This window comes from Calidris pugnax, unplaced genomic scaffold (genome assembly GCF_001431845.1).
Source record: "Calidris pugnax isolate Ruff unplaced genomic scaffold, ASM143184v1 scaffold24, whole genome shotgun sequence".
NCBI lineage: Eukaryota > Metazoa > Chordata > Aves > Charadriiformes > Scolopacidae > Calidris > Calidris pugnax.
The window spans coordinates 921492-939923 of record NW_015090922.1 but is presented as its reverse complement, the minus strand read 5'-3'; the positions used below and the strand labels follow the sequence as shown (position 1 = coordinate 939923).

General features: G+C 45.2%; 1 protein-coding gene across 1 annotated transcript in view; it reads left to right on the top strand.

The window, feature by feature from the left end:
- GALNT14 (polypeptide N-acetylgalactosaminyltransferase 14) overlaps nt 1-2540 on the top strand; it is a 121453-nt gene extending 118913 nt beyond the window's left edge. The window contains exons 14-15 of the mRNA XM_014950454.1: nt 775-894; nt 1475-2540. Of these exons, the coding sequence (XP_014805940.1) occupies nt 775-894; nt 1475-1633 (279 nt within the window). The 3' untranslated portion in view covers nt 1634-2540. The remainder of the gene's footprint in view (nt 1-774; nt 895-1474) is intronic.
- The last annotated feature ends 15892 nt before the right edge of the window (nt 2541-18432 follow it).

Sequence of the window (18432 nt, the reverse complement as noted above, 5' to 3'; positions counted from 1 at the left end):
GGCCGGAAGGGACCTCCAAAGGTCATCTAGTCCAACCTCCTCGCAGTCAGCAGGGACACCCCCAACTAGACCAGGTTGCCCAGGGCCTCGTCAAGCCTCTCCTTGAATATCTCCAGGGATGGGGCCTCAACCACCTCCCTGGGCAACCTGTTCCAGTGCTCCACCACCCTCACAGTGAAGAACCCTCTCCTAATCTCCAATCTAAATCTGTTCCCCTCCAGCTTGAAGCCATTTCCCCTCATCCTGTCACTGCAGGCCTTTCTAAACAGGCTCTCCCCAGCCTTACTGTAGGCTCCCTTTAGGTACTGGAAGGCTGCCATTAGGTCTCCCCGGAGCCTCCTCTTCTTCAGGCTGAACAATCCCAGGTCCCTCAGCCTGTCCTCGTAGCAGAGGTGCTCCATCCCCCTGATCATCCTTGTGGCCCTCCTCTGGACCCGCTCCATCAGGTTCGTGTTCTTCTTATATTGAGGGCTCCAGACCTGCATACAGTACTCCAGGTGAGGTCTCACCAGAGCAGAGTAAAGTGGCAGAATCACCTCTCTGGACCTGCTGGCAACGCATCTTTTGATGCAGCCCAGGATGCGATTGGCCTTCTGGGCTGCAACTGCACCCTGCCTGCTCATGTCCAGCTTCTCGTCCACCAGCAGTCAATGAGGTTTGTGCTTGGTTTCAGAGGGGCGGGATCCAAGGCAAAACGTTTGCTTCCCAGGTAGAAGAATACCAAGAATCAGCCTTGATCACCCTCACCTCCTTTCTTTTTCTTCCTCTTTGCAGGAGTGGACGTACACATACAACCACCAAGTCCGCCAGCAACAGCTGTGCTTATCCGTGTACACCCTATTTCCCGGTTCCCAGGTGCTGCTGTCACCTTGCAAAGAAGGTGACAACAAGCAGGTGAGCCCTTCCGTTGATTCCCCCTTTTCCTTGACGTTCCCTTTCTTTCGGAATGGTATTAACCACACGTCAAATCGCCCGTGTGCTCTGACTTCATTTGGGAAGCGCAGTCTGTCTGGGAGCACAGACTCTGGCCTGTTCAGCCCTTTGCCTCTTAAATGAGCGCCTTGATAAGGTTGTCTATTAGCGCGGGTGGTGATCTGGATACTTATCTGCAGAAGTCAAACCCAAACTGGCAATTTAGTTCACACGGGCTGCCAGTCAGCCAGCAGATGCTGAAATTTCCCTCTCAGTTAATCATCGGGCTGGCATTTGAACCAGTGACCTGGGGAAAACGCTCTTAGTAATTTATTATCTTCCTGAAGCCAGGCAGAGACTGAGCTTAAATGAGTGTGCTTCTGATGGGAGAAGTGCTCAGTGTGTGCTCTGCTGGGCACGGGCTGGGGCACCCTGTACTTCATCAGGCCAAAAAGGCTTAGTGGCAACTGTCCTCTTGATGCTGGGACAGTGTAGTAAAAGCATAATGAGGAAAGAAGCTTGTTCACCCCCTGTTTCTCCTCTCTTGTGCGTTTCTCCTCAGCGATGGGGTAAAGTTGGGTCACACATTGAACATATAGCTTCACGCTTTTGTTTGGACACTGAGACAATTGGGGACACGAATGAGAGCACCAAAGAGCTTGTCATCAACCCTTGCGAGAGCATAGCCATGAGTCAGCGCTGGGACATGGTGATGTCTTGACCTGCTGGAGGACTTCCACAGCGGGGATGGGCACCGAGACGTTGCTACACGCGGCCAAGATGCACCACATGGAGCTCAAATGCAAAACCATTGGGGGCCCTTGTGGATTATGGGACAGGAGAAGAATCGTTCAGATAAAAAGAAGGACATGGTGCTCCAGGTTGAACAATGGATGCTGTCTGCAAGGCATGTCTGTTGGCGGTCATACGTTCAAAGAGAAGGGATGGCAAAAAAACAAACTTGAAATGTTTGGGCCCTACAATGGGCCCTACAGAAGTCCAGTGTGCACAGTATTTATTAATCTCTCTGGAAATACAGGTAGAAGAGCCTTGGAGACCAAAAGGAGACTTGGACTCAGCAAAACAAGCATCTCAATAACTTTTTGGGGGGTGAGACTTGTGCGCAAGGAGAGATGTACATCGAGGGATGCTAAGAAACATCACCTGGGATCGAGTGGAAAACACTGAATTATCTCTGCACTTTTAATTGCTGCAGATTAGTTTGTCTTCATGCGGAGAGCATGGGTGGAGCCATGGTGTACGTTCAAACGTGTATCTGATTCACGTATGTGTTGTGTATACAGAGGCAGGGCAGGAGTTTATGGCTGTGGCCAGCATCAAACCAGCAAGCAATGGCAGAGTCCTGCTCCGTGCTAACTGTACGTGGGGGTTGTTGAATCTCCAAAGCCCAGGCAAACAAAGGATTCAGTGTGTGAGATTAAGGGATTTAAACTCTTGGGAAGCTGGGAGGAAAGGCAGTGATGTGATTATTTCTGCTCTCTGAAGGCTATGGGTGAGCCTTGGCCACGGGAAACTCCCCTATAATCTCACTCTGTGTCTCTCACTGCTTCAGATCTGGAATAAGTCAAATTTTCACTTTTCTTCCATAAAATTAATATTTTTGGTAATTGAAGGTAACTGTGTCATATTTGTGTTTCCCAATTTCCTAACTACAGAAGAGTGGACTCCCATGATGTGCTGCTGCTGAAGGAATGGAGGAGGTACCTAAAATTAGAGACTACTTTGAGAAAGGAAAAAGGATATTACCTGCTTTTGCTTCCCAGGTATCTTGTAGCCTAAGATGTGAAGTACTGAAGAAAAGGTTTGGAGTTCCCCCAGTCAAACTTGTGAGCAGGGAACCCTGGGTCACAAAGTACCTCTCTCCCCAAAGTCTTTTAGCATAGGCAGACTTGGCAGAAATTATTTCTTCAGGTTGTGGAGATAAGTGATTAACCAGAGGTCACATCAGGTGCTACTGGTGTGTGGGAGGGAGGTGACTGCCAAAGGCGAATAGGACAGAAGGCCTTAGAAGGGGTCTTAGGAATAGGAGAAGGTCCTTCCCACCCTGTTCCTCAGAGCAGGTCCCACCACAGCAACAGGCTGAAGGCAGTGAATCACCAAGAGCTGCACACACAGCTCTTGTGTTGCAACAACTCTCATAGAGAACTTTCGCAGGACCATCAATGTGACTTGAAAAAAATACAGTTCATGTGTCTAAAAATGCTAGTGTTTAATGAAAAACCCATCCTCTCTTCCCTGTCCTGTGAACTACAGGAAAAATACCACAAGCTTGGAGCCTTCAAGTGCTCTCAGCATCCTTTCTTGAATAAATTGCTGGCTTTCAGGGCTTTACTGCCTCAGTTTCTCCTCCCTCAGTGCTGGGAGAAAGCTGTGTAAATCTCCCTGGCTTTAGAGGCAGAACCAGTATAACTTTTTATTTACAAAAGGTCACAGGGTGTAAATACTTTCCATGTGCTACAGTGATTACTAACCTAATCAAGCTCCCTTGGTGCAAGCCTCAAGGGCTTCTGTTATGAAAGGGCTGGAGTAAGCTGTCATTTCGTGGTGGGAGATGGCATTGTTTCCATGTCACCCCTTTGTGCAGGAAACAAAGGGAAGTATTAAAACGGAATGGACCCATTCCACAAAGAGAGGTAGTGACCTTGGGCTCCTTCTGTTTAATTCAACCACCTACTTTTCACCCTGGTGATGACAGGCAAGTTCTAGTAATTCCCTGTCTAGTGCTCACAAGGGAAAGGAGATCCCAAGAGCTTGCAGCTTAACATGTTCACACCTGCACCATGCCTGCAGCCCGGGACTGCCCAGCCACTGCCACTTCTATCTGCAAAACTTCAGGAAATGAACAACTTTACATCAGTTTTTGAAGTCCAGCACCTGGCAGGTACTCTCTGACTAGGACCTCTAGCTAGACCTATCTAGCTTTGTTATTTTCCGCCTAAGCCAAAAATATTTGTTCTGCTGCCAGCCAAAGTTCTCTAAACAGACAGTGCTCTTCACCTCAGAAACAGCTACCTCACTACACGTGTGTGCACTGGAACACACGGACCCATGGGACCTGCAGGGATGTATTTTAGCAAGAAGTTATTTGACCAACTTTTCAGCTATCTTGCATTTTGTGAAAATCCAAAAGCTATACCAAACCCCTCCTATTCCAAAACGTGCTAAGGTGACCACTGTGAACTTGTTTGGAGGCAATGGAAGGCAGGCAACAGGGAAGATGACATCAGGCATAGCGTTCCCTACAAGAGGGTAGCATCATTCAGCTGAGTCTCCTGCATGCCCAAAAGCCACCAAGTACCTAAGAGACCTGGGGAGCAGCAGCCGCTTGGCAAATTGCTGATTGTGTCTCCTGCACATCCATCAGCTGTACCCCTTAGCTTGTTTCATGGTCTGACAAATGAGATTAGCCCTGTGGATAAGTAGTGTTTTTGGAGGAGCCTGACTCCTGGGAAGCTTTATATAAGCAGGTGATGGACGGGCAGTCTCTAGACTTAGCCCCAGTATGGCATTTAGCAAATCTGCTCAGCATCCCTGCAAAGAGACCTTGCATGGTGTCAGGGGAAAGGTTAACTGCTGCTGAAATCCAACTCGTAGCTTTAGGTTTATTTCACTTATTAAAATACACTGGAGATAGATGAACCTTTTTTTGCTCTGTATTTGTTGCTTGCCTAGACATTTATCATCATGCTGTGAACAGGTATATATGACATTGATAGGTGTATCTAGATGGGCTCCTATGCCTATATCTCTTAAGCCCTAATGTCATTTGGTAGTAATGCTTTTTGGTAACATTTTGCACTGACTTGAAAGAACAGAAGATAAAGTATGAAATATGGTTCTAATCCTGGCTGTTGAGCTTCGTGACAGCCTTTATGATCTCCAGGTAAGTCCCTTCTTGTGCCTTGGGAAAATTAGATTCAGAGCAGGAAACTCAGGGCTAGAACTACTACTGCCTTTTAAAGAGTCAACCAAGGCTATGCAAAAAAAAGACCAAAAAGCACCTTAGCCTTCCTCTTCCCTCCTGAAGGAGATCCATGTTCCAGTGAGAGCACACCTACGTGGTTTTAGTTAGGCTGGGGGAGGTCTTACAGTCCTTTCCTTGCTGCTTATCCAATTTCCAGGTATTTTGTGCTCATCCTCTCTCTGTACCATGGAAGTGCCATTAGATAACACCACAAAGCATCAATACTTGGAACCTCAGCTTACAACGTGCCAGTGTACTAATTCACTAGTCAAAAGAAGGAAATTGAATTCAAAGATCTCTGATTATCCCATGAAGAAATAGGAAAATGGGGCTGATGGATGAAGACTGGAGGACTGTGCTTCAAGAGAAGTACTAGCTCTGAGCGCTAATCCCTTCTGCTGCTTCTAGGAGTGACTTAGAATAGTTTACTTCATTCCCCTTACTCAGTTTCCAAAACTTTTAGTGAAGACTGAATTTTTTGAACAGAGAGAAAACCAAGTATTAGTTTTTGTTGCATAGAATAATCAGCAGTACCAGTCTGGCAAGGGACTGGCTATCTCTGCCGTTAGACACAGGCTCCCTTTCTATCTGCCAGTACAGGATCTGGTTTGGCTGGAGTTAATTTTCCTCATAGCAGCCTGTATGGTGCTGTGTTTTAGACTGGTGACCAAAACAGTGCTGATAATACACAACAATGTTTTAGTTTTTATTGTACTTGCATAGCGTCAAGGCCTTCTCCATCTCTCATGTAGTTGCCTCAGCGAGTAGGCTAGGGTTGGGTGAGGTATCGGGAGGAGACACATCCAAGACAGCTGACTCAAACTGACCAAAGAGCTATCCCATACCATATAACATCACACTCAGCAATAAAACTGGGGAGGAGTTTTTCCACAGTAGATGTTGCTCGGAGATTGGCTGAGCATCACTCTGCAGGTGGTGAGTGACTGCCTTTACATTACTTGGGTTTGGTTTTTTTTTTTAATTTTCTTTTCCTCCACTTATTAAGCTGCCTTTGTATTGACCCATAAGTTCTTCTCACTTTTGCCCTTCTGATTCTTTCCCCCACCCATTTTGGGAGGGAAGGAGTGAGTGACTGGGTAGGGGCTTAGCTGCCAGGCAGGGTGAACCCACCACACTGTCCTCAGCAAAGCAGGGTCTGCAGTGTCTTTGGTTGGTGTTCTTCACCACTTGCACTCTGGTCACAACTGTGCGATAGGATCTGCCCTGCTCACATTTCAGATCTTAAGAGCTTTACTGAACAGCTATGGGCTAGAATTGTTTGTAGAACTGGTCAAGCAGAATGCAAACTGTTGACGATCAACATACAAGCAGCAGAAGAAACTGAACCTCATTAATGTTTGGGCTAAATTAATTTTGAATGATCAATCTGGCTCCAGTTTTAATATTTTATGTCGCTGCATTAGATGGCTGAAGAGTATAAGGAGGTCTGGTATGGAGGTCCAGTTTACCTTGAGACTTAAGGGCTGAAATCCAGTGCAATTATTCCAGGTTTATGGATGTTTTCCATATGTCCACTGTTCTGTTACTCACTGGAAGTGCCTTCAGAAGCCTGTAAGAATAAAAACCTGTTACAAGCTACTACCTCTCTAACTGAGTCTAATTAAGTTTCAAGTTGAGCTGCATTTTAGCTTAGAGCTGACGAAAAGCAACATATAAATTTGCAGATAACAATGCAGTTTTTGTGGTGTAGGGGGTTGTTTTGTTTTCTCTAGTATTACCCAAGGAAACCCAAGCTGGTTGTGTGTGATGTACAACAGAAAACATGACTGAGTTTCAAGGTTGGGTTTTGCATAAGCGCTCATCTATCAATTATCTGTCAACTGTCCATTGCAATGACTGATGTCTCTCATTTTTCTGGGATTTATGTGAAAGAAGTGTCTGGATGAGACATTGCTACTGTACAGGGTTAAAATCAGTTCTAAAACCAACCAACCAAGGAAGGAAAAAAGGAAAAGGAGCATTGAAAGCTTATATGTAACCTGATACATGTAATAAAAGAAGGATATTGCAAAATCAGGACTGTTCCTAGGCAGAAAGATTTTGGAGTCTGCAAGTCAGTAGGAATGTGTTCAGGGTCATTTTTCAGAGAAGGGTGGAAAAAAAAGTGTGAACAAATTTACTGATTGTAAACATGCTTTTTCCTGCAGTCTCTGTGACCCAAGCTTTCTTACCTCGGGCTGTGGGCTGATTACAGACAGAAGTGTCCTGGCCTAATCTGTTCCCACTGCTCAAACTGAGAGAAGTGGGAAGAAGAAAACACCCATCTGAAGATCAAGTTGAGACAAGTCTTCCTAGTTTTAAAATGCCTTAGTTTTAGCCAATTTTAATGTAGGTCGGCATGCTGGTATCATAATGCTCTTCTTGCATTTGAAATGTTTTTAGATGAATCAGTGTTAGAAGCACTTTGAGCAGTTTTTGTGAATTCTGATCCTACTGACAATTCCTGGATCACCCTCGAGGACATCCAGCTTATTTTCTGTAGCAGAGATGCTTGTTTTCTCTTAAATACAGAGTCGGACCCAAAGCCTACATGTAGTCACCACCTGATCCAAGGGTATTACTAACATTAGTTCTGACTTTCCTGGGCTAAGCCAACACAATTTAGATAGCTATTACAAGTTTTACTGGACGTCAGCTTCCCGGTGCCACTGACAAGAAGGACCCACAGAGCAACGATCATTTCTCAAAAAGTGAAAAGAGCATGCAGTTTGGGGAGAGAGCACTCCTAATCCTCATCTTGAGGCTGCTTTCGCCTCCTTACTAATCCTCGGAGGGTTGAGCTGGGGAAGGCTGGGCACAAGCTGAGATGAAGGGGAATTATCCTGGGGGATTTATTGGTGGTGGGAACCACCGGCAAGAAGTCTGAGGGACACAAGAGCTGGCAGAGGGCAAGGCAGGAGACGTCAGAAGATACACAATAAATTGTGGAGGTGCGAGGCTGCTGCAGCAGGTCAGGTGGGACTGGAGAGTCACCAGGGAGGTTACACATCATCTGAGCGTGCAAATGCCAGCTCCCAGGGGTGCAGAGAGCCTGGGTGGGTGCTCAGGTCAGCGCCCTGCGCTCCCTGGGTTTTTTGTTTTGGCTGATGACTCACATAGTGGTTTGAAATGGCTGCTCCCAAATGCTGTAGGGGTTAAAACAGATCTGCTTATCTGGTCACTACATATTTTTACTTCTGTTAGCGCAACTGTTGTTAGAGTGCGAGAGGATTATTCAGTGTCTTGGAAGTGAAACCTTGATTTGGACACGGCACGTATATTGATAATGTGCATTATTTGTCCCGTCTCTGCTGCTTTGCATTGCCAAACACTTAGCATGTTTGCAATGGATCCTTAGCTTGAAAGATCACAGCCATTGCATCTTGAAATTGATTTTCTTCTGCGGAGAGATGTTCGAAGCAAAAACCAATTTGGTTTGTATAAACTACATTAGATATAAGAAGATATCCCTCAGAGTGCACAGGATCACCTTTGAAGCCATTTTCACCCTACCGTGAATAACAAGTTGCACAATAAAAGGAATTTCTTACAGCTGATCTGATCTCTACCCATCCGTGAGTTGGCTCTGAAATGAGATAAACCTATCTGCTCTAATTCACGACAGGTGTATCATATTTCCCAATCACATTAGGGAAACTCACAAAGCCTGGTAGTGTAACCCAGAGCTTATTTACCAGGGCATGTGAGGCAGCCCTGTCTGCTTTGAGGGGCTTGCTTTGTAAATATGATGCCAGGTGGCTCCTCCTGTCTTCAGGAAGAGGCAGCAAGATGGTTGGTGGAGTTCTATCTGGACTACCAGTTGGTAAGTGGTGGCTCTGGAGGGTCACGCATGCACCTTGGTGTTCTGTCTGGACAGATTCAGTATCTTGTATCTCTCTTCTCCCTTCTTCTGGCTTGTTCTGTTCTTCTGTTCTGGTCCTCAGCTGGTGCTTGTCTGTTTAGGTAGTCTGGCAGCCAAACTACGGAAAACAGCAAGACAGAGAGTGCTTTAAAGGGAAAAGCAGTGAGGAAAAAAAAAATCCTCAACAAAACCACCACCTTTCCCTCTCTCCCTCCTCCCCATCTCTCTTGGACTTTTGTAATAAGTTTTCCTGATGTGTGCTAACATCTAATTTTTAGGATATCTAAGAGGTATCAGGGATTGGGGTGCTACTTTGGTGCTGAAGATTGAAGTGCATTTGTAGTGTAACTCCTGTCTGGAGTCATCCCCTCTCTTCATAGAATCATACAATGGTTCGGGTTGGAAAGGACCTTAAAGATCATGAAGTTCCAACTAGACCAGGTTGCTCAAAGCCCCATTCAGCCTGGTCCTGAACACCTCCGGGGATGGGGCATCCACAACTCCCCTGGGCGAGCACGAGGCTGCCTGCTCCAGTTGTGCCAAAACTGGGTATGTTTTGTGGGTCCTGTGTTACTTTTTTCCCTTGGCAGGAGCATTAGGTTGGCTTGTGAGCACTTGAAGTTATCCCTGAACAGGAGCAGATGGACTGCTAGCAATAGATGCTAACTCAGGTTGTCCCTGAGACGACAGGGAGAAAAGACCCTAGCTGACCAGGCCTGGGGCAGGCCCTGGTCATTCTGTGAGTGACAGGGTGACATTCACAGCTGCCTTTGGTGGCAGAAAGCAAATTTTCTGTTAGTTTGCCTGTTTGCATCTGTGGAAATGAGAGGTCCCATATTCGTGTATCATGGTAATTAATGGTAGTTGTCAAAAGATGCCTGAGAGTGTGAGCATCCAGCAGGGAAAGGAAAAATTCATGGTGTCTCAAGTGAATTTTGTAAGAAGTAACTGGATTGGGGGAAGTAAAAGAACATGTCCTTAACCTGACTTCAACTTTTCGTGGCAAATAATAATAGTAACAGCTGTGGGTGGGTGTGAAGAGACCATGTGAGATCCAGTCTGTGATTTGAAAGGTCAGCCTTTAGCTGTTTTAATGTGAGGCGATGGGGAGTTAAAAACTCTGCTTTCTAAATCACGTGGCCTGTGTGCAGGGCTGTGCTGGGGCCTGGGGAGCCCTGTCCCTCTGGTGATAACTTGTGGAGGATGCCTGAGTGTGCCATTACCTTCCTGGTGTGACGTGCCCGCTCCTGGGGGCACCGATGCCAACCTCAGCAGAGCCAGTGGGAGCCCATTTACCTCTGTTTTGAGACCCCAATGGAGAGAGAAGCCGGGTCTGCTCAAGCGGTTGCGAGTTGTTCCTTGGAGGCTGCTCTTTCTAGGGCACTTGGCTGCCTGGTGCATCCTGCAGCCTACTTGTCAGCATATTATCAGCTAATTTAAAATGACTCAAACAAGCTCTTATCAGCGCATGAGACCAAAGGGCATTAGTAGGCACGATGACACGGATGGCTTTTATGAGCCACTTCATAAAGCCAAATCCTCGGGAGCTATTGAGGCCATAATTAGATTTGAGGATAATATGATTCTTCCCCCCCTACTCTCTTTTTCCCCCTTCTTTCTTTCTTTATTTCTGGTAGAAAAATCAATGAAAAAATTGGAGCACTCAGTTCATTCTTGTGGAGTCAGACTGGCTGCGGGCTTTTTTTGCTCAGTAACACAAAGGGATTACAACTTGATACCAAGCAGCCTGGGAGAAGTGGGAGCGTGAAAGTATAGTGGTCTTGTGCTGTAGACTGTGTGGATCCCTTATGTACGTGCCTTGAAAAGGCCTCCCAAGCCTTTAGGAGCGATTAATAATGAAATCAACTAATAACAAGATCCGCAATGCGAAGAGAAAACTAGCCGGTATTTTGTTATGGGGCGAAAATGAGCAAACCAGCAGGGGACATGCTGATTGTGTCTGATTCATGTTGTCTCTATAATTCCAGCTAAAGTTTTAACAGCCCAGGAAGATGAATTACCCACTTTAACCAACACACAGATCAGCATGGGGTTTATTAGAAGCAGGCTATCATTTAACAATGTCAGGAGAGTATTTATTATTAAGCAGTAGACTCCACAGTCTAAATGGAAAACCATTACTCCTCCATAGACATCAAACAAGGTGCGTTCATAAAACCAAATGGCCAATACGTTGTATGTTTGCATGAACACAACCACTGGGTCTGCTTTACTGGACCCCAGGGCTTTCTATCTTTAGCTAAAGACAAATAAACTAAAACGTTTTAAGCTACTGGAGGACAAAGTTGTACACAATATGCTAATTTTGACTCTCAAAACTCCCTAGTAACTTGGTAAGAAACCAGAGGGAGGATTCTGGGTTTAGCCTGGAGGGATTGGTTAAAAGTGATTGCATGTGGGCCGTGGTGCAAAAAACATGCAAGGAAATTTTGGGCTAGCAATTAGGCTGCCTTCTAATATTCACTGTGTATTTTCAGCTTAGAGATGGCTCAAAGTCTTTCCCTTTTCCTCGAGACCTCTGTCCTTGTCCATGGGAAGTAAAATGTATGGTAATACACTGTAAACACTTTAGCTTTATTACTACATTAAGGTACCCAATATGGAAGCATAAATAATAGAGTTCCAGTAAACCACCACTTAATGTAGTAATATTTCAAGCTGGATTTGTGGGAATGGCTTGGGGCTGGCCATGTTTTCAGTCCAGTTTTGCAAATCAAAGGCCTTTCTTTAGGCCCAGTGTTCATCCAACACTTTCAACCTGTAGCACAGCTGAACAACTCTGTTTTGCAGTTTTGCTATTGCTGTACAATCAAACAGCAATCACAACAATAGTCTTTTGGTCTACATGTGGGAAGGAGTTACTGGGCACAGCCATCTGACTGATGTGGCCAACTACATTCCTGGGCTGCCACAACTGGCTTTGAAAATCAACAAAAAAATAAAATAAAAAAATCTTTTATTTGTAATTTGAGGCATTCTCAGACATATTTTTAACATGTCCTCCAAAAGGCCTTGATGGGAGGTAGCTTGAAATATGAAAAAGTGGATTGGGAAAATTTAGAAGCCAAACTGCAGAATGAGCTGAGACCTGGGGCAGGCATGGAGCAAACGTGACAGACTACTTTTAACTCTCCCAGTCACCTGGAAACACCTGACTTCTGAAATTTAAGCATTATACACAGTTCTTAACACCTCATAATGCAATTTTCAATTTCCTTCATATCTCAAATTAGGGATTTGTGAATGTACTAGACTGGAAATGTGGGATGTTGATTACACAGAGTTAATGCTGGTCTTTAAACCTGCTCTTCACCAAAGATTGATTTGTAAAAAGTAAAATAAAGCAGTTGACTTTTCTGGTCCTGTTTCTAGTCATGCATTTTGAAGGGGACATGCCAAGTGTCCATTTGGATGTGTTGAATGCAGTCTTTGCATCTGGCTATGTGGGGCATAATATTTGCTCTTGTGGATCTGAAGGGTCTTGCTGTAGCAAGACTTTTTCAGTCCTCCTCACCTTCAGTGCTCAATTTGTCCAATGAAATTTAAAGTGCTTTTGTGTTTCCTTGTCATCAGCTACCACTCCTGCTGAACATGGTCTGTCACTGTTACCTGAATTCCCTGTAACCATTATCCATGATCAAGTCATAAAAGCAGATTTGATATCAACAGGAATGATTTTCATCTAGGCGTGATGAATACCTCTTGTACTCCAATAGCTTGGATTTGAGCCATGCATAATTTTTGCATTAATTATATCATTACTGTTTAATTGCTGCAATTAGCAGCATCACTATCTCTGAGCCATCACTGTCATCATATGGCCTCCACGTTACAGCAGGCTCTCACTTCTGCAGGCTCCCACCTGTTGGGACAACCTATGCTAATTCTTATGTATGGGACGTCCACACAGAAAATAAATACATGATCTCCAAATGACAAATCTGATTGTCTGCTGCAACTTAACTGTAACCAGGAAGACTTTCTTCTAAGGGTATCAAAGATCTGTGTTCCATTGACCGAGAGAAAGAGAGTACCTGTGCTGTTGCCTCTTCTTTGTGAAGGCACCTAAAACCCTGCAAGGTGACCACAAGGAGCCACTTACGGGTTTGTAAGACCTGAGGGAACCCCGTCATGATGAACTGAATGGAAGCACCTCACAGGCAGGCAGAAGACCCTTTGTTTTCATTTTGCAGCAGGGCTGAGTGAAGCCCAAACTTACTGCTGCTACATCGTCACTGTTTGGGACTATTTGAGCTAAAACTTTCAGCGTTACTTCTTGTCAGTCTTCTGCACTAAATTAAAATCTATTTTAGATAATGTCAGAAGGATGCCAGTACAACAGGTTATTAATCATACAGTTAGAACCTCTGGAGAAAGCTACCGGGACTAGAGTACACTCACGATATTAACCGTATACCAATATCCATGCTTCCATTCTGTAAAGAAAAGGTCTTCTTTCTCTGAAGTAATTGCTCCTCCAGTACTCTGACCAGCCCTCTAGAGACTATACAAATTAAAACTATGCTCTGTTATTCAGAAACAAGATTAGCTCTTTAAGGAGAGTCATACTTTGTACTGTGGTAGTTGGGCTCAGATGGCTTCTGACTGTCTGAACCTCTGGTCTCTCACCTAACAGCATAATCAACCGTCATTACTTTACTGCACAATATCCAGCAAGCAACAACCCTGGTATTTGTTTAGCAGCAGGAGATCATTATCCAGGAAATGCGTTCTTCATGCCTTGCGACCTTCGTGCCTTAAATAAGGGCCGGCCATCCTGCCAACTGCATAAAACTCACTTTGCCCTGAGTATGAATGCTAATTTTGAGTAAAACAGAAAGAAATGCAACTTCCTGAACTGCTTTTAATTCTCAGTGATTTTTTTTTTCCTTTGGTATGTACAATAAGAAGGCTATACGTGTGCTTCTACAGATTTTTCTTTTTTTTTTTTTCCCTGCTTTGAACAGGCTGAGATAACCTTCAACTTCTCCAAACTTCACCCCGACCAGAGCAGGGAGATGACCCCGGAGAAATGGCATGAATCTACAGGATCTCTACAATCTCATCCCATGGGACAGCTTTATTCTAGGACTAGGATGTCCACAGAGAATAAGGCAGAGGGTTACAAGGGGGTGCAAGACATCCCTGAGCATCGCACAGGGCAAAGCCTGCACAAAAAAGTGCCTAATTCCTGCCTGGGTTTCCTAAATTCCCTCTCTTGGGTTCCTAAATAGCCATTGACAGTCAAAACACCCCAAATATCTCTTTGTTTTCATCGTATGGATGGGACTCAAAGTGTGGTGAAGATGCAAGACCACAGGGAATGAAGACAACCCTGTATGGGAAACCCACCACTACTTCTTTTGGGTATCTCTCCTGCATTAGGGGAGAAAAAAATCTGATTTTTTTTTTTTTTTTTTTTTTCCAATGGCTCTTCTGGGAGTTCTTATTATTGTTGCGTTCATTTGAGTTTGCTTACACAGACAAAAACCACTCGAGCAAAATCATTGCTGATCACTCTGCAAGTGGGAATGATGTTGAGGTGACAGTTATATGGGCTCAGTTGTGTGAATATAAACCATCTTCATTGGTTGGAAAAGACGCTTTGGCAGGGTCTCAATCTTTTTGTGTTTGCTTTCAAGTGCTTAGGAAGAAAAGAAGCAATTACAGAATGTGGCTTTTGGTCACTTTAAGTCACTCAGTGATGAACATTTATGCCACATATTACCGGCTTTTTAGAAGGCACTGTTCTGTGCCAGTGGTTACCCGCTGTACAGATAATTGTAAAACAAACTCCATATTCCAGTTGACACCCTTCCTAATTACATCTCACCTTCATTAGGCTATTAAAGTGATAAATGCTAGCAATTACATTGAACCCCAGTGCAAACCCTCTGTCTGTGGCATGCACGGACTGCGGTGTGAGTGATTTGCCCAGGAGCCCGGCAGAACTCTGCCAGCGCAGCAAAGCTCTGAGCGAAACAACCACAATAAGGGGAGGGAAAAAATAAAAAAGGCACAAAAATAAAAAAGCCTGCAAAACAGCTCAGCTGATTAGAGAGTATCTGACAGTAAAGTCTATACCTAGCATCGAACCGCACGGCTGGCTGGGGCTGATCCGCTGGCTGTGAGTGGCAGCTTCTTTTCATTTTAATTAGATCTGTGCAGGAGGGGAGAAAGTGAGCGGATCTGGCACGTGTTTCGACAAGGAATGAGGTGTCCAGATCCAGCACTGGTGACTGTGCAGTGGTCCTTGTGGGCTCACACATTTTGGCTCTCCCATCTTCTTGAATTTGCAATCTCCTTCGTGCAAAGAGGCAGGTTTACTGGGGCTGGTGTAGGTGGACTTCTGTAGGATTTACATCTACAGAGTCACCTGTGCATGTGTTCTCTCACACATGAGATGGTGGGTAAAGAAAAAGCCATTTTCTGTCACTAGAAAGGGATAAGATTCTGCAGGGGCTGTGGGGGGAAGCCATGAAGACTCCCAGGTGCTGAGCTGCCCTGTGTCAGGGGTGCTCTGGCCTCCCTTCTTCCCAGGCAGCTCCTTCTAGAGAGCTGGGAAAAGAGCCAGCAAGATTTGGATTTTGGCTGATAATATGCTTTTTCCGTGCTGAGCACTTTGGGAGAGCAGCCAAGAGGGCGAGCCAGGGGTCGGATGGGGCATCTTTACCCCAGGGCCTGCAGCACCTCCTCCTTCTCTGATCATTTTCTTTTTGCAGGGTCGTTTCTATCGCTTTTTTTTCCCCCCTCACATCTCTCTTTATTTGTGGTGTTTCACCCTTCCTTAAGTTTTCACTGTGGGTGCCACCACCGCAGCTGAGGGCCTAGGCTGGGCCCTGTGGCAGGACCAGGTCTGACCAGCCCGGGCAGGGCGGGCCTGGGCTCTCCTCACAGAGGAATCCCCCTGATAAATTTCACACTACATAGACTATGCCGGGGGACAGAGGTGAAATCCTCTCGCTGATGCCCCTGAGCCTGGGTGCCTTGGGATGGTGACAACCCAAATCCAGTCCCCAGCCTGGTCTAATGATGGAGTATAGGGTGGGGGGGGACACCCAAATGGGCGCTCTTCTGTGGCCAGGGAACAGGCCTGAGGGTTTGGAGTCACCTTGCTGTGGCTGCCTGGTGGCTGGCTGTTAATTGGGCATATATGGCTTTACGGCAATTGCAGCAGAGCTGCCTGGTTTCAATCTCGTAGCAAATTTAATTTTAAAACCTCACAATGCTTTGTTATTGCCACGTGCGCGGTTCAGCAGAGAGATCAGCCAGCCACTGCAGGAGCAGATGTTTCTTTTCGTGATGGATTGAACCAACACAGGAGATGGAGTGATAGAGGTACATTTTTTAGTTGTTTTGTTTTTTTTTTTAAATAAATATGGTAGCTTCTGGAAACTTTTTCCTGAGGGTTTTTGTAGGACAACTGTTATTATTGCCAGAAGCATGTCCTGAGCTGGGCCCAGGCTTGCCCAGCTCCTCATGGCCAGTGTCTTGGGAGCCAAACAACTAGGGTTTCCTATGAGTAAACCATTTGCCAGAAAGGGATGGTCAAAGTCACCTCTTCTTATCCTTTCTGATCTTCCTATGGACAGATTGAGGGCTTCTCAAATGCATTTGCTGTCTAAAATTATTTGCTGAATATGGCCATTAGTCATTTCTGATTTATGAATTTTTTCAGTCCGTGAGCAAGCTCAAAGTAAGGTATTTGAGATTCAAAATCCTGGCAGTGCTGATGTGTTGATTAGCTGGTCTGAATGCATTAAGGTACTTGATGTGTTTCTATTTTCTGACTAAAATGAGTGTGACCTTTAAATGTTTTGTACTACTAAAAATAATAAGTCATTAAAATCCTTAGTAGTTGGCCTATGCCCTAAGAATATGATCCAGAGTTAGGAAGAAGCAGCTGTGGGCTGCTTATTGACTAATGAAAGCAGTGGACTTCCCTCCAGCTTCTTTCCACAGGGGTAGCTGTTTGATCCGTGCATTGCCTTGCCATATCTGAATATCTTGCAGAAGTGCCCTGAGCAAAGTTATCAGCATCTGTCACATGTTATTTATTCCCTTTTACCAGAAAAAGAGTCAGGTAGAAGGGGATGATTTGTTTTGGTATGGATGCCTTCCCTAGTAATAAGGGCTGTTTCTAGCAAAGCTTTTTGCATCTCATTAGCTACAGACTGGACACTACACTAGTCAGAGTGAAAGGTTTGCTCAGAATACTATTTTTAATATATTGTTGCTGGTAAAATTACTTAGAAGCACATTTGTAGAAAAGTAACTTGAAAGTAGGAGGAACCTGGAAAAAAAACCAAAGCCTTACAAAAAGAGGAAAGATAATTCCTCAGAAAAACAATGGGGGGATTATAAGCCACTTTCTTTGAATGCCAGCGCATTGACCTGTCTTTCAAATGGGCATGTCCACAGTCTTATGGAACTATCCTGCCATTGCCATTATGAAAGGCACACTCAGATCACCACCACCCAGTCAACTCCTGGTACTCTTGGTCACTGGGTGAAGAGACAGAGAAATCACTGGGAGTTCCCTTGTTAGGTGCAAGGGTGGAGTTCAGACCTGGTGTAGTTTTCTGTGAAATCAGAGGTGTTGGTGTGACTGCAGAGCAGAACACCCTGTGGCCTGGTCTTTAGGCCACAGGGCTCGTTGGAGGTAAGTGGCTTAATCAAGAATAAACAGATCCATGTGTGAGTCCAATCAGAGCTCAGGCTGGATCCAGGTGTTTGGTTTGGTGCTACTGAGGCTTTCTGGGTGTTGCATTAGTTATAAATCTTCTCTGGGCACCACAGTTCAGGCTCTGATACCTACTGCAGATGATGACAGCGACACAAGTCAACTTTCCTGTGCTTTGGTGACACCTGACTCACTGTCCACGAGGAACACAACCACAGGTAATAGTCAGCAGGTAGAGTGAGTGGACCTGGTCTTTGCAAATATTTACTTCTCAAGCACTTTTGACACAAGCTTTAACAAATGACTTTATACAGATGTAGGCGTGAGGGCAGGCATTAGTGAGATGCTAGAGAGGAATGGTGAAACATATGGGCAAGGTCAGGCTGGCAAGGAGGCATAGAACCTTGTGTTAGACCTATTGGTATAGAGGGAGAAGAAAGGAAACAAGGAAATGTTCAGGTGAATGAGCCTTCTTTCAGGTCTGAAACTAAAGCCATACAGCCCAAAAAGGTTGGTTTTGCTGGCTAGCAACGAAGTGCTACTATTTACCAAACAGCAGTTTGCAGATGCTGATCCCCTGCCAGCCTGGATCAGACTGCTTTCTTCTGGGGAGAAAGTACATTTGTGGTATGGCCGTATGCCTTTTGGCCTTAAGGCTTGGGCTGTTGACATCTCCTGTTGTATTTAACAGTAGGGAGGAAGCCTCAGGGTCCTTGGCTTGTTCATGATGTGGCCATTGACCCCAGGCACGGCTAGCGTGCTCCTGCCTTGTCTCAAAAGATGTGCTCCGAGGTACACTGAGGTTCCTGAATGTTCTATCAAAGTCAGTGACGTTTGGGTTAGATCCTGAAGCCAGCAGGCAGCTGTGTGTAGTTTTATTTGGAAATCCAGGCCTTGAGCTAATCCCTGGTTAGAGAAATAAGAGTTTCAGGTGTGTTTCTGAGACAGATTCTTGAATAATATGTGGGA